General features: G+C 37.4%; 1 protein-coding gene across 1 annotated transcript in view; it reads left to right on the forward strand.

Moving 5' to 3' along the window:
* The window catches only part of LOC149800061 (tyrosine-protein kinase HTK16-like), a 124,739-nt gene that overhangs the window by 61,804 nt on the left and 45,280 nt on the right, over positions 1-17,655 (forward strand). Inside the window, exon 13 of the mRNA XM_089959614.1 lies at positions 9,672-9,786. Coding sequence (XP_089815740.1) covers positions 9,672-9,786 — 115 coding nt within the window. The remainder of the gene's footprint in view (positions 1-9,671; positions 9,787-17,655) is intronic.

Raw genomic sequence — 17,655 nt, forward strand, 5'->3', positions numbered from 1 at the left:
AATTTGTATGCCAGTCTAAAATCTATTTTTCTTCATGTGGATGAGTGCACCAGAAAATTTGATAAAAAGTAAGTTTGAAAAACTTGAATATAAATAAACTTGTATGAAAGTTATACTAATTACGGAAGAACACTAGTTCCAATACCATTATTTTTTTATGTGATTAGCCACCCTTGTATAGTTCCATTTTAGATGAATAACATGTTGATAACAAATGTATCCTTGCACAACATTAAAAAAAATGATTTTCTAATTGCGCTTTATTTTTTGTTGGTATTTAAAACTGTGCAGTTACTAATTTTATTTCAACCCTGTAAATTGACAGTCGTTGATATTATGGATATGAATTCTTAAAAATGAAGAAGAAAAAAGAATTACACAGTAGTATTGAGTGAATTAAATGTACCAAACGGTATTGTGATGGAAATTAAGAAAAAACCCTGTTGTTTATGTATAAAATAAATAATATATATGTAAGTATCCTGTTATTTACAGTATGCTTTTGCAAAAAGTTGGCAACATAAAAATACAATTCCTTTTAATGTTTACTCCATGTAGTCTTTGTTTACATATAGTTCCAAATGCCCCTTCAGCGGCTCTTCGAAAAATCGTTTTCCCAAGGTAATTTAGGAAGAATGAAGAAAGAAAGAAATGAATGGATTAAATTCCTTTTAAAATATCTGAATAGTTATTATTCCAAGATTTTTAAAATATAATAATGAAGGAAATAATATAGCGCACTCTAGAAATGCAGGTCTAATTGCTCACACATAGGAATACGCAGGCAGCTACTGTGCAACAGGGACAAAAACTACAATGATACATAGAGAACAAAATTTAAGAATTTTTTGGTTTTTAGTGATTAATGCAACTGTGCTCACATAAGTTAATATGAGAACTCAAAAATTTTCATTAAAATTAATCAGTGTAAATACCATGTTTTGAGCAAGCCTGCGCTTAGATCTTATTTCTAGTTTCAAGTTCTTTATCCTAAGTGTGTTGTTTCTGAAATTAGAAATCTGACCTGCAAGTGTTTCTGCTTGCCCCTCTCAGATGTGAATATCCTGGGGTCTGTGATCTACTTGAACTAGTGATAGACATTCCTATGGAGATCCGGATGACTCAAACAGCTTACATTGCAGGTTGTCTGCCCCTTTCTGGACAGACTTCTCTTTTACACCATGCCATTATGATGAAAGTGGTGCATAGAAAGGATTTCAGTTGTGAAAAGTGTTACGAGTCTATGCCCTTAAAATAAGTAACACAAAAGAGTGAAAGATAGCAAGCTTTATAAATGTAACAAATATAATTTTCTTCCCTAAAATAGAGAGTGAAAATGAGAAAAAGAACTTACAGTATTGAAAATTAATCCCAGGATAATCCAAGAATTACAGACACAAGTTAAAGTAATTTAAAGGCTTGAATAAAACTCGGTACAAATCCCAAAGAAATCCAAAACTGAAGGTGATGACATGTCTGTTATAACTTATTGAGTGTTGATGTGTCAGTACTCTTTTGTTGAATTACAGTAATATAATTCCAGAATTGAATTCAGTATAAATTCCAGTGAACGTCTCTATCCAATAATTTTATCAGAGCACTTTTGTATTTTTAGAGAAAATAATCACTTGAATTCAATAATTTGAAGAAAAAGATTCCAGCCCAAAATAAAAGAAAAACTGGACACAACATAGAACTTCATTCTGCTAATACTTAAAGCATGAATGACCAAGTCCTCATAGTTGGATTATTTAGTTCTGTGCTTGACCTCAGGTCACAGTTAGCATTTCCTATATATAAAAAACATTACCTAATGGAAAATAACCTTCTATTCATTCAGATCATGATGTTTGCAAAACAATAACCTGAATTATAATAATTCACTTAGGAAACTCCAAAACTGTGACCCAAATAAACATATTTACCTCTTCTATTAATAACGATCCTGATATTTAGCAAATACACAGATAGTGTGTGTGTGTGATTTAGGTTTTTAATGTAGCTTTAACAATTTTCCAGTCATATCGCTATGATGTCTGCAGTGTGGCAGTTAAAATGATGTCTTTCACTGGGGAATTATGCATCAGACATGTAGCATGATGTCCCACCCATTCACATTATCCTGACACCAGGCCAACCAGTCCTAACACTAACCTCTTAATGCTTAGTGTCTAGCAAGGCAGCTGTTAGTACCATTTTTGTAAGTCTTTGGTATGACTTGGCTGGGGTTCAAACCCACAACCTCCCTCATTCGGGGCAGATGCTCTAACCACTAGGCCACCGGAACGGTCTACACAGAGAGAATAATCTAGCTATGTATTAATTATTTACAATGAATGAAATAAAAAAAGCCAATCAATTCAAGCAGAAATTAACTCAGTTTTGGACAAGGTCAAGCCCAGCATACACTGTTACATTACAATAGCATATATATAAAAATTGAAACTAACAAACAAACAATTAGATTAAATATACATAACAAGATAATCTCATGCACTAAGTAAAGTTTCTACAAATATTTGAAAGAAAGCGGTATGTTTTAGCATGCTGATGCAAGGACAATAGCATTGTTTTTATTTTGGCTTTGATTTTACAAAAGAAGTTTTTTTCTTGGGCTCTTGAAGGAGATGAAATTGGCATTGATTAAAATTAAATGCTGCCACTCTGTGATTTATGGTACCATCAGATATCATCGAAGAATGGATGTGGGTGACATGTTGGTCAACTTTAATCAGAATAGGCCCTGACAACTAACATTGCTCCCCAAATGTAATCTTTTGTGGATTCTCATGTGAGCCAATTCCTCCAGGTTTGAATGTCAGACCAGAACATTGCAGGGGGTGTGAACTGTATGAAACTTTAGGTACACTGGGATCGTTTAGTGGTTCTCACAATGTAACTGTAATTCATTACTGTATCTACTTGCTTTTAAGTTGAGTCCAGCTGCAAATATAGTCCCTGATTCCCTGATCTGTTGTTGCATCATGCACTGGCCGATCAGAGTCAGTGTTGATTGTCTACTGTTTAGTTCTAACAAACTATAAACCATATTATGCTGGCATATTGTGTAATGGTAGATAACGGTCTGTGAAGCTTGGAGTTGCATTTGACTTATAAGTGAATATATATGGTACCATGAACTGGTTACTGTTCACAGGTGATCAGAAAGTGATCATTACCACCCATCCTTTGCTAGACCATGAGACAAGATTCCAAGACGCAATACAGGCTCAAAAATTGCTGCCAGAAATGCACTCAAAATATTCATCAGGGCCAAGAAATGCTTGTTCTTCCAGTGAACAAGGAAGTCAAGGCATCACTCCCTGAGCCTCTTGGCCTTTTGGCTCAAGAGTGATTTGATCAGCATATTCTGAGATTTCACAAGAGCAGATATCACTCATAAGACATGTTGGCTCATAAGACTCATAAGACATGTTGGCTCATAAGATTAGAGCCATCCCTGCAAGCCTCATATTCAAACTCAGCTGTTTGATGAGAGACACTATCATGGCTGTTGACTTTCCCTTGCTTTTATCATTGTTATTCCACTGCCATCTCACGTCTGTCTGCGTGGGTTCGAGTCCAAGGCTCGACTAGCGTGAATACGTGGGAAAGCCTGCCAGTAGATTCTCATGTGTCGGTGGTTCTTCCCAGGGTTTTCCAGGGTTCTTCCTCCACCAGTTATACTGGTCGCCATGTATAGCCTATCTTGTGCTGAAAAATGGTGTTAAACCCTATAACAAGAACAACAATCGTTGTTATTCAGCATCTTGTCTTGTGTCTAAGGCTTCACGACTAATCTTTATCACTCTGTTGTGCTTCCTTTTGTTGGGAAAATGGTTTTAACATTTTTAATGAGGACCATCAATATCATTACGGTTAAACCCTCCAACACAGCCTTGCAAATGTGAGCATTCACATTCAGTTAGATTAATAATTATGGCCCCACTGACCAAATGCATTGGTGAATCCCTATAGTGATCACATTATTTATCTCTCTGCCTGTCAGTGTATCCTAACATTATTTCATTTATCAGGGGGTTTTTTGTGCTAAGTCGCAGTGCATTTGTAATCTCTTTTGAATGTCTATCTGTCGTTTCATCTATCCAAGCCTCTTGCATTGGACAAATGGATGCCATGCTACCACTGCTTATTGTTCCTAGTATCAAGTGGGGTCTTTTGCAATGTACCAATGATGCCCCAATGCTAGACATCACTATAAACTGCCACACTAAAGACATCATAGCGATATGACTGAATGTTTTTTTAAAGCTATGTTAAAAATCCAAATCACACTCATAACCTGATCACACTGTAGATCTAAGATGTTTAATTATCTCAGTGCAGTTTCCTGTTTGTGGCTATTGGAGCATTTGGCTATTGAGACACAAAAATAATTTTAAAAACTAAAAAAATAAAACATGCAAGCCATTTTCTTTCAATAGCCTTTAGCTGATTTCTGTATCTGTATACTGCTTTGCAGCTAAAATGGATTGAGTGGAAGAAATGGATTGATTCCTGATCTCTCTCAAACTCTCAATCAATTGATTGATAAAATGATAGGTGTCAAATTTTCTGGAAATAACAGACCTATCAGTAGCAGTAATACCAAGCTTGGTCTCTACATGCATTACAGACTGGTTTAGTGCTTATTATGGAATCCTCTAATTAGTATGAGACAAAAACTTAAGAAAGTGCTAATGAACCTAATTCAGGTACAATTGGCACAATGAATCTAATTTTTTTTAAATTTCTCAATACTCTGTTATTGGAATGTACAGATGCATTCATTTCCTTAATTCTGTTAAAGTTAGCGCAATATGCTCTGTTAAGTATCATATGACATTCAGTATTATTGCACTCTGCAGTGAGAAGAATGATAACAGATTTTATAATTCAAACAATTTACAACAAAAATGCATTCCTATTTGACCGAGGTGCAAATAATATTGCACAAGATCCGATAGTTACCCCATGTATGAGCATGGCCGGATATTTTCAAGTGTGTGTGTGTGGGGGGGGGGGTGAAAAGTACAAAAGGTCCCCAATTTTCCTCAAAAGGGCCCCAAACCAAAAGTCTGTCACTGTTTACTCAAGGTACGCATAATACCCAATAAATAAAAATAAAAATAAAATGATAGTCAAATTTCAAGTGACAACTGACTGTATGCTTGTGTGTGTGTACGTTTTGATTTTCTTTGCAATTTTTTAAAATTATCCTTACCTCAGAGAATTTCTTTTTATGTCACTAGGATAAATTTACTGTTAAATAGAAGCTCACCAAGATGGGCCTATCGTCAAGTCAGCGTGCAAGTTTTCTAAATGTAAAAAAAATATACAAGACTTTTCAGATTAACTTCTATTGTCCATATATATGATCAAAATAAGTATCACCGATTGGTGACATGGTACTTGAATGTGAATTACTCATGACACATCGGTCATTCCATGGGTGGTCTTCATTGATTGGCTGTTCCATGTCAATAATGCCAATCAGCTTCTCCATTGTAGATATGCTATCGGCACACCAGCCGAGTCGTGGTAGCGATTTGTTAGCATTTTATTGCACTGTTTTGGAGGGATTAAGTCCCCCTTCGCATTACATTGAGTTCCAAAAATACATGTGAGATGTACTGTACTAACAGCCCTAGCATCAAGTGGGGTCCTTTGCCATGTACCAGGTACTAACAGCCCTAGCATCAAGTGGAGTCCTTTGCCATGTACCAGATACTAACAGCCCTAGCATCAAGTGGGGTCCTTTGCCATGTACCAGGTACTAACAGCCCTAGTATCAAGTGGGGTCCTTTGCCATGTACCAGGTACTAACAGCCCTAGCATCAAGTGGAGTCCTTTGCCATGTACCAGGTACTAACAGCCCTAGCATCAAGTGGAGTCCTTTGCCATGTACCAGGTACTAACAGCCCTAGTATCAAGTGGAGTCCTTTGCCATGTACCAGGTACTAACAGCCCTAGTATCAAGTGGGGTCCTTTGCCATGTACCAGGTACTAACAGCCCTAGCATCAAGTGGAGTCCTTTGCCATGTACCATGTACTAACAGCCCTAGTATCAAGTGGAGTCCTTTGCCATGTACCAGGTACTAACAGCCCTAGTATCAAGTGTGGTCCTTTGCCATGTACCAGGTACTAACAGCCCTAGTATCAAGTGGGGTCCTTTGCCATGTACCAACTACTAACAGCCCTAGTATCAAGTGTGGTCCTTTGCCTTCTACCAGCTACTAACAGCCCAAGTATCAAGTGGGATCCTTTGCCATGTACCAACTACTAACAGCCCTAGTATCAAGTGGGGTCCTTTGCCATGTACCAACTACTAACAGCCCTAGCATCAAGTGGGGTCCTTTGCCATGTACCAACTACTAACAGCCCTAGTATCAAGTGGGATCCTTTGCCATGTACCAACTACTAACAGCCCTAGCATCAAGTGGGGTCCTTTGCCATGTACCAACTACTAACAGCCCTAGTATCAAGTGGGGTCCTTTCCCATGTACCAACTACTAACAGCCCTAGTATCAAGTGTGGTCCTTTCCCATGTACCAACTACTAACAGCCCTAGTATCAAGTGTGGTCCTTTGCCATGTACCAGGTACTAACAGCCCTAGTATCAAGTGGGGTCCTTTCCCATGTACCAACTACTAACAGCCCTAGTATCAAGTGTGGTCCTTTGCCATGTACCAACTACTAACAGCCCTAGCATCAAGTGGGATCCTTTGCCATGTACCAACTACTAACAGCCCTAGTATCAAGTGGGGTCCTTTGCCATGTACCAACTACTAACAGCCCTAGTATCAAGTGGGATCCTTTGCAATGTACCAACTACTAACAGCCCTAGTATCAAGTGGGATCCTTTGCCATGTACCGACTACTAACAGCCCTAGCATCAAGTGGGGTCCTTTGCCATGTACCAACTACTAACAGCCCTAGTATCAAGTGGGGTCCTTTCCCATGTACCAACTACTAACAGCCCTAGTATCAAGTGTGGTCCTTTCCCATGTACCAACTACTAACAGCCCTAGTATCAAGTGTGGTCCTTTGCCATGTACCAGGTACTAACAGCCCTAGTATCAAGTGGGGTCCTTTCCCATGTACCAACTACTAACAGCCCTAGTATCAAGTGGGGTCCTTTCCCATGTACCAACTACTAACAGCCCTAGTATCAAGTGGGGTCCTTTCCCATGTACCAACTGCTAACAGCCCTAGTATCAAGTGGGGTCCTTTCCCATGTACCAACTACTAACAGCCCTAGTATCAAGTGGGGTCCTTTGCTATGAACCCAGTGCTAACTAACCTAGCATCAAGCAGTGGGGTCCTTTGCAATGTACCAACTACTAACAGCCCTAGCATCAAGTGGGATCCTTTGCAATGTACCAACTACTAACAGCCCTAGCATCAAGTGGGATCCTTTGCAATGTACCAACTACTAACAGCCCTAGTATCAAGTGGGATCCTTTGCAATGTACCAACTACTAACAGCCCTAGCATCAAGTGGGATCCTTTGCAATGTACCAACTACTAACAGCCCTAGCATCAAGTGGGATCCTTTGCAATGTACCAACTACTAACAGCCCTAGTATCAAGTGGGGTCCTTTGCCATGTACCAACTACTAACAGCCCTAGCATCAAGTGGGGTCCTTTGCCATGTACCAACTACTAACAGCCCTAGCATCAAGTGGGATCCTTTGCAATGTACCAACTACTAACAGCCCAAGTATCAAGTGGGGTCCTTTGCCTTCTACCAACTACTAACAGCCCTAGTATCAAGTGGGGTCCTTTGCCATGTACCAGGTACTAACAGCCCTAGTATCAAGTGGAGTCCTTTGCTATGAACCCAGTGCTAACTAACCTAGCATCAAGTGGTGGGGTCCTTTGCCTTCTACCAACTACTAACAGCCCTAGTATCAAGTGGGGTCCTTTGCCATGTACCAGGTACTAACAGCCCTAGTATCAAGTGGGGTCCTTTGCCTTCTACCAGCTACTAACAGCCCTAGTATCAAGTGGGGTCCTTTGCCTTCTACCAGCTACTAACAGCCCTAGTATCAAGTGGAGTCCTTTGCCTTCTACCAGCTACTAACAGCCCTAGTATCAAGTGGGGTCCTTTGCTATGAACCCAGTGCTAACTAACCTAGCATCAAGTGGTGGGGTCCTTTGCCTTCTACCAACTACTAACAGCCCTAGTATCAAGTGTGGTCCTTTGCTATGAACCCAGTGCTAACTAACCTAGCATCAAGCGGTGGGGTCCTTTGCCTTCTACCAACTACTAACAGCCCAAGTATCAAGTGGGGTCCTTTGCTATGAACTCAGTGCTAACTAACCTAGCATCAAGTGGTGGGGTCCTTAGCCTTCTACCAACTGCTAACAGCCCTAGTATCAAGTGGGGTCCTTTGCCTTCTACCAACTACTAACAGCCCTAGTATCAAGTGTGGTCCTTTGCCTTCTACCAACTACTAACAGCCCTAGTATCAAGTGGGGTCCTTTGCCTTCTACCAGCTACTAACAGCCCTAGTATCAAGTGTGGTCCTTTGCCATGTACCAGCTACTGACAGCCCTAGTATCAAGTGCGGTCCTTTGTCATGTACCAGGTACTAACAGCCCTAGTATCAAGTGGGGTCCTTTGCCATGTACCAGCTACTAACAGCCCTAGTATCAAGTGCAGTCCTTTGCCATGTACCAGGTACTAACAGCCCTAGTATCAAGTGTGGTCCTTTGCCATGTATCAGCTATTAACAGCCCTAGTATCAAGTGTGGTCCTTTGCCATGTACCAGGTACTAACAGCCCTAGTATCAAGTGTGGTCCTTTGCCATGTACCAGGTACTAACAGCCCTAGTATCAAGTGCAGTCCTTTGCCATGTACCAGGTACTAACAGCCCTAGTATCAAGTGTGGTCCTTTGCCATGTACCAGCTACTAACAGCCCTAGTATCAAGGGGGTCCTTTGCCATGTACCAGCTTCTAACAGTCCTAGTATCAAGTGGAGGCCTTTGCCTTCTACCAGCTACTAATGTTGTTAATGTTGTTGTTATAGGGTTTAACGCCATTTTTCAGCACATGATAGGCTATACATGGCGGCCAGTATTATAGGTGGAGGAAGAACCCAGGAAAGAACCACCGACCCACGAGAAGCTACTGGCAAGCTTTCTCACATACCCACATTAGCCAAATCCGAGACTCAAATCCACTCAGACAGAGGTGAGAATGCAGTGATCCGTAACAGAGAGCGCTTTAGACAACTCGGCCACTTGGGGCCCCACCAACTACTAATAGCCCCAGTATCAAGTGCAGTCCTTTGCTATGAACCCAGTGCTAACTGACCTAGTATCAAGTGGGGTCCTTTGTTATGCAATGGCTGTTAATAGCACATGTATAAAATGGGTCCCTTAGTTATTTGTCCACTGCTTATAGCCCTTGTATCAAATGGGTCCCTTGGCCATGCACCACAGCTAATATCTCTTATTATGTGGTGGTTCCCTTCGCCATTCCACTAACATCCCTTGTATCTGGTGGGGTCCTTTTGTATACACCCACTGCTGATATCCCAAGCTGTTCATTTAAGTATGTAGCAGTAAAGAAGGAAAGAAGCAAAATTGTATAGTCTTGATGATCAAAAGATAAAACTTGTTTTCAAAGTGAATTTTATTTAGTTTTGTGTATTATTTCAGCCACCCCCTTCGAAGTTACCCACTCAGAAATCTGTGGACCCTGCCTGCCCACCAAGTCCAAGCCCAGAACTTGAGCCTGATCTTAGAAAGATAGACAAAAAGTGTTTGAAGATAGGTATACTGATAGAGTGTTTTAAATTGAGATATGTAGAGAGTGTGTTTGAAATTGAGATATGTAGAGAGTGCTTGAAATTGAGTTCTGCAGCAAGTATGTTTGAAATTGAGATATGTAGAGAGTGTTTTCTGAAATTGAGATATGCAGAGAGTGTGTTTGAAACTGGTCATGTAGACTGAAACAGGATTTGTGGACACATATTTGAAACTGGTTATATAAATAGAAAGTGGTTGAAACTGGTTATATAGATAGAAAATATTTGAAACATGTATATAGATAGAAAGTGGTTGAAACTGGTTATATAGATAGAAAATATTTGAAACGTGTATATAGATTGAAATTTTTTGAAACTGGTTATATAGATCGAAAATATTTGAAACATGTATATAGCTAGAAAGTGGTTGAAACTGGTTATATAGATAGAAAATATTTGAAACATGTATGTAGATAGAAAGTGGTTGAAACTGGTTATATAGATAGAAAATATTTGAAACGTGTATATAGATAGAAATTGGTTGAAACTGGTTATATAGATGGAAAATGTTTGAAACGTGTATATAGATAGAAAGTGGTTGAAACTGGTTATATAGGTAGAAAATGTTTGAAATGTGTATATAGATAGAAAGTGTTTGGCAGAGTAGACAATGTATTATAAAGAGGTATGTATTAGAACTGAATTGCTACAATGACTGATGGTGCAGTATGATACATATTACAATACAGATTACTTAATGTATCATATCAGGTAACTTGTGTCTTTTGTCCCCCACATTGTCACAAAAAGCAGAGGAGATATCTTCTGCATTTCCATCCATCTATTATTATTTCTGTCTATCTTTCTGTAATTTTGTCCATCAGTTGGTTCATCACTCTTTCATTTCTAATCTACAACTGTCAAGGTCAAGGTCTTATCTCAGTATTTTCAGTTTCTCCCTCAAATACATTATCCAATCACATTAACATCAGGAATATAAACCTGCTACCTCAAGAATCCAGACCTATTAAAAGATAAAAATTGTCTTGTCCTGTCTATCCCATATAGACAAAGGGCAATAACTCTTGCTCATTACCTCCCCTTGCCACTGCCAGGTGGACATAATACACAATTAATTTTACTATATGTTCTCTACATTTATTTCTCAGTACTGACCTTTCCACTGTGTGACAATCAATGCAAATCATATGTTAGTCTAAAATACCTTCAAAGATGACTTCACGGTGAAGTTCTTGTCAAAGGTTGACCTGCTCTTTTTTTAGATAATTGACTGTCAACATAACAGCATGTAAACAGAACACATATTTCACTTCCGGATCATCACCAAGGCCTTATTACTCACTGTGCACTGTCGCCAAAATACATACAGACAACAACACCCTGAGCTCATATTATCAAGAATAAACAGTTACCTTTAAATCCCTACCAAAAATGCATAAATAAAACTCTTCTATCACCACCAAAATGAGAGAGGAAAAAATGTTCTAAAAATAGACTAGAACTACATTTGTGGGTACTGAACTGGAAGTATTAATTGTGATGTAATTCCTGACAGGCTCCATGTTTTACGCCAATTTTACTCAAACTTTTATATTTGCATGCTATACCTATTTCAACTTTATATATGAAGTCTTTTTGAATTTCCTTGCAAACAAAACATGTGACACCTGTCAGAAAGTATGTAGTGCTGGTGTTCCACAGGGTGCCAGTTCTGGTCCAAGTGCTCTTGAGAAACCAAAACTAAATTTGCTATATCTTCCTTAATTATAGGAATTTTTCAATGCAGTAAAAACCTAATTGTGATACAAGATAAGTCCTGTCTGAAAATATGTTTGAAAGTTACAAATATTGATAAATTCAATTTTAATGGCAAATTAAATAAACATTTAAATTTTGAAAACTAAATTTTATTGAAAACTTAAATTTTCATTCAAGTTTTAAAACACAGTTTGACAAATTTTACACTGAAAAGTTGACTAATGAATGATATTTAAAACAAATGGTAGTTTGGGTCTGTATAACTGATAACATTTTCCCCAGGGGTAGTGAAGCATCATAGCTCATAGTGATTTTGGCAGCAAACTGCAATATGCCTGTCCAGATGCATATAGGTGTACACACTAAAGAAACACTGATAGGTGCTATGTTCCACATTTACTGTGTCAGGTACTTAGGCAGTTGTTTCAATAACTAATAGCACATTCAGATTTAAAGTTCTAATGGGACCACTACCATGTTTTATAGCAAAAATGCATTCCATTTCAATGTCGATAACAACAAAAGGTGGCAATGGGATAGGAAAATAGTTTCTAGGGAGGTTCTACCTTACTGAAAAATGGTGCTGATCTCTCTCGTGAAAACCTAAGCCATGTCTTTGAGGTGCCATATATCAGTGTGGTGATATGAACTAATCTTGGTCACTTATGGCAGTACACTGCACATGCCCTTATGAAACCATGCTATTACCACCAGACTACTGGAGAGCTTCCAAGCTGATCCAACTCTAACACTTTGTTCCAGATACCAGGCTAGACCTGAAAAGATACAATATGTTTCACTTAATTCTAGAAAACAGTAAGATCTATGAAAATGAAGTTAAAATGTGTTAGATATGGTGATTTCAAATTAACATTAAGGTTGCAAGCATGGGGGAAAATATTAAACTTGACAGAGCGACACTCAGAAATGTGAAGCAATGGCCATGTTTTAAAGTGTTAAATTCATCCTAAAAATATATAAGGTTTCTAGAAGCACATTTAGCCATTTACAAGTTAAATAACTAATCAGGTAGACTATGTATCATAAAGTTTAAGGAAATGTTGGGGCGGTGAGGTTTGATCATTGGTGCAAACGTTATTACATACCAGTATACAGGAAAGTCAAGTGACAATGTAATAAATTAGAATGTGTTGCTATAAACAATCTTATTCATGAGGGAAATAACAATTTTGGATATTGCAAGTGAATACAGCCAAATGTGGTCATACAAATCAACTATAGGTACCAATAAATCCTATATCATCAGCTAAATGTGAAATTCTGATCCCCAAAACTTGTAAACAAGGATGGATATTTGCATATGTGGGACATATACAATGTACTTGTTAAGATCAAATGTGCAAACATGATTCAAATGATCTATTTGAACATTTATATGGTATTTTTAAGAGTGTTGGTTACCAATTATTAAGCTCATTGATTGAATGGAATCAGATATCAGCTGATGTTTCAATACCGCACTCTGTCAAAGTACTAAATTGAAATATGTTACCATACATAGGCATATTCATGATGAAAATAACATTTTGGGATATCTTCAGTGCACATAGCCATAAATGTGCCTTACAGATTCACTATAGGTACAGTGTCAGCCTATATGATGTACTGAATGTGAACTTCTGATCCCAAATATTCTAAACTGGATGGATATTTGTACATATGGGATATGTAACCATGTACAAAGTTAAATTCAAATAATTTGTTTGAATGCTTCTTATGTAATCTTTAGAGTGTCAGTTAACAAATAGTATTAGCAATTAATAATGCATAAAGCAAGATGGATCATTAGAATTCCCATAACATCATATAGGCCACAATGCCGCACTACACCAATCAATATCTTAACCTAACTGAACAATAAAATGGAATGCATTTTGTGTTCAACTTACCTCATTTTGCTTTTTTCTTGCATCCAAGGGTAAATATACCTGGGGGAAGCATATTTTATCCCTTTGACCTGTATTTCATTCTCAGACAGTTTAAAATGATTTAGTAGAGAACATAAGTAGGTTCTAGTATAAAGTTTTCATCGCTGTCCTCTCACTAAATACCTCATAACTGTGTTTATAAACAATTACTGAAGGCTATACAAGCAGATGTGTGTTACTCAGGAAGTGACCCCATCATAAACATATAAATAAACTGCTTGGACCCCTAATAAATAGTCTGAATGGCCAATACAAATTATAATTTTGTCTTCGTGTATTTTTAATGAAGGTCTCGTTTTGACTACAAAGATATTTTCTCTGACAAAATGTGACAAAAATCCAACATTGGAGCTTTTATATGGTGTAGGAATACATACATGCTGATAACATTTAATATGATTCCCAAAAATATTATATATGTACATTTTAGGGTTTTTTAAAATTATTTTTTTATATTTTTTTAAAATTTTATTAAAATTTTTTAAATAAAAATTAATTTTTTACTTTTAATTTCATTCGTATATTTTAAAAGTCAATATACATGACATATTAAAATTTCATGTGTCTATCTTTAATAATAAAGATTTTATACCAATTTAAACTTTGCTCCAATACTGCCCTGACAGGACATAGTACACAATTAATTTTACTATATGTTCTCTACATTTATTTCTCAGTACTGACCTTTCCACTGTGTGACAATCAATGCAAATCATATGTTAGTCTAAAATACCTTCAAAGATGACTTCACGGTGAAGTTCTTGTCAAAGGTTGACCTGCTCTTTTTTTAGATAATTGACTGTCAACATAACAGCATGTAAACAGAACACATATTTCACTTCCGGATCATCACCAAGGCCTTATTACTCACTGTGCACTGTCGCCAAAATACATACAGACAACAACACCCTGAGCTCATATTATCAAGAATAAACAGTTACCTTTAAATCCCTACCAAAAATGCATAAATAAAACTCTTCTATCATCACCAAAATGAGAGAGGAAAAAATGTTCTAAAAATAGACTAGAACTACATTCGTGGGTACTGAACTGGAAGTATTAATTGTGATGTAATTCCAGGTGTTGCCAGTTTTTAAGCTTCACTGCTGTACTGATAACATGTGCATTATACCTACAACACTCCAAGCCATCTTAGTGTTACAATTGGACCATCCAACTTTAAATTTTGTTTTATTGTATTGGATACCCATTCTTCAACAGGTTGTATACTTTATTTTTTTTTAAATTCTCCAAATTTGAGCAACATTTTCACCTTTATGGACATGGTCTATTTAGGACACACGGTACTAATTATATGAAAAAATGGGTACCAGCCTGGAAATGGATAAACATAAAATGGAGTATATATGGGTTTGGCTGGCCAGGATTGGTTATTAATGCAAGTTATATTTTAGGAAAAATAATCTTTTGAGAGCTTCTCCTAGTTGTGAGTGAAAAAAATAGAGACATTGTTTTATTTATGGAATTTCAGTCCTTTAATAGTCTTGAGTCTGGAACACTCATTACTAAAATTAGCACCTGACTCTTTGGTGCAGAATTGAAAGCATTTGTTTCAAACACATGCAGGTCTAGAAAATGCCACGGCTCATATTTTTTTCTCTATACAGAAGCTGACATCCAGTTTTCATCTATACTGATAAATAAAGGCTTGATAATGAGCATTCAGTAATTTAAAGTTATTGAATTTTTAATATCATGGTGTTTGCATAGGTTTACTATGGGAACTGAATTAGTACCATGAGTCCTTTAAGACCACCAGACCTACCAGATTCAATGTTCAGCTGCTCTCGACCTGTCTATGGAAGAGAGCGAGCCAATGATGATTCTTTGATTGCCGACTGACAGTAACCTATTTTTGGCTATAAAGCCTTGTTGTCTCAAGAGGACTACCAACCCATCCAATCTGAACTAAAGATAGATCAGGTCGATGGAAAGGGCATGTAATTATGTCACCCTGCATGCTGAAGCTAAATCTATCAGGAAACATGTTTTGTATGATAGTAACTTTAGCAAAGTGTGGGCTAAAGGCTCTATTTGATTTGAATTCAGCCATATTAAAACCAAGGACAGATTCCAGTTTGAAAACAGAGTGAAGGATTTTGGTCGATTGAGATCACAACTGACTAAAGATCTGATAGATCTTTATCATGCCTGATATTACGTCTGCCGTGATGCCGGAATGTGTCCTATATCATGGAGCAGTAGCTTTTGATAGAGACTGGGGCCAATTGGTTCTCCTTGAAGAGTCAAGAGAAAAACGTCAGCCAGTTGAGGGATTGAGATACTTTTTTCTTCAAAAGAGTAACAGTGACCCAAACAGGGTCATCGATAAAGCCACGGTATGATGAGGCTTGAGCCACATGGATACAGATGTGTGTCATATCAGGTCTAAGTTGGCCAAGGCAGTCAATGCATTGACCATGGAATGTGAGTCACCCAGTTAATGGTTCTTGTAATCCTGGTCATCACTGCAGCCCATATGACCAACAGACCAAGTTAAAACAGTCAGCACAGCCTATCAGATTTGCTGGATTTGCCAGTGAAATTTGCTAGGTAAGACAATTTCAGTAATTATTTTAAGCATATGTATGGGGCACAGATCAAGTGACCTTAGGCTGTGCTGCAATATTTAATTAGGAGAATGGGTTACTGTTCACATGGGGAATCCAGCCATCATTCCCTAGAAAGATTACCTCCTCCTATTACCTATTCTCCAAATGTTAATGTGATTGGGGAACATGACCTGTACAATTTATTACACTTGTAGCTGGCCTACTTTTTGATTTTCTTTGCTTAGAACAGTCTTTCTGTTTTAAGCGGTTGTGGTTTGAAAGGATTATGGAAAGGTTAGTGATTTTGTTTTGTTTAGAACTATTGCACTTTACCTGCAGAGCCCTAAGTGGTCATGTTTACAAAGGATAAAGTCAAGGTCCTTATTTTTATATCTGTTGTTGTGATGCAGTCAGTATTCATAGCAGTGCCGAAACATATTTTGCTTAAAAATCATACTTGCTGGTCACATTCCACATTCTGCAATTGGTTGCTCATAGTAATGTGTTTATGTGATAAAATTGATCCAAGCATTATGATTTTGGTTATAAATGACAGGTGGCTGCTCATAGCAGCCGTTTCTCAAGACATGTTTTACTGATCCCTTTAAGTGTTGTCTGTCTCTTCAGTTTTGGAGGATGGGGGCACAGTGTCCCAAGCCCTTGGGACTGCCACACTGCCACTGACAGATATGATAACAATTACTTAAAATATAGACAGTTACTTAGAATATAGAAACCTTAAATAACTTCTCAAAAAATGTCCTCAGCAGATTTTAACCTAATGTGACAGAAAGAACCATTTCATGTATTTCTTACAATTTGTACAAAATATGCAAATTTGCCATTAAATATGGCTAGTGTTACTTATAAAAACAACTTTTTGCCAAAAACAAAAAATTAATTCAATTTGACAGAAATCATCTTGACTTGAAGACCTTTTCATTTGATACAAAGCATGACAGTCTGCATTCAACATGGCTTTTATTACTAAATAGTTGAAAGCTTCTAAATTACTTCTCAAAGACAACAGAATTTGATGAAATTTGACAGAAAAGTATAATTTTATGAACATATTAAATATTAATTCATATGATACATCAGATGAGGCTACCATTAGTAAAAGTAGAAAAATCTTTTAAAAACTTCTCAGAATAGTCTTATTTTTCCAGCCAACATTTCTTCATGAGACCTCCACCATTCAAGTGTTTTGTAAAATGCCTTTTTGAGGTCACCAATAGAAGGCACTTCAAATAAACTTATAGATGTGAAATGTCTAATACATATCTTGCATTCTCAGAATTTTTCTAAACATATTTTCTGCAACCATTCAGGTAAATATTATTTTGTAAACTTAAAAGAATGTTGTTCATAATCATAATCTCCATTAGCCAATAATCACTTGGTATAGGAGGAATGTCTCCATTAGCCAATAATCACTTGGTATAGGAGGAATGTCTCCATTAGCCAATAATCACTTGGTATAGGAGGAATGTCTCCATTAGCCAATAACACTTGGTATAGGAGGAATGTCTCCATTAGCCAATAATCACTTGGTATAGGAGGAATGTCTCCATTAGCCAATAATCTTGGTATA

Source organism: Sinohyriopsis cumingii, chromosome 5, assembly GCF_028554795.1.
Source record: "Sinohyriopsis cumingii isolate HCF-2022 chromosome 5, ASM2855479v2, whole genome shotgun sequence".
In the NCBI taxonomy this organism is placed as follows: Eukaryota; Metazoa; Mollusca; class Bivalvia; order Unionida; family Unionidae; genus Sinohyriopsis; species Sinohyriopsis cumingii.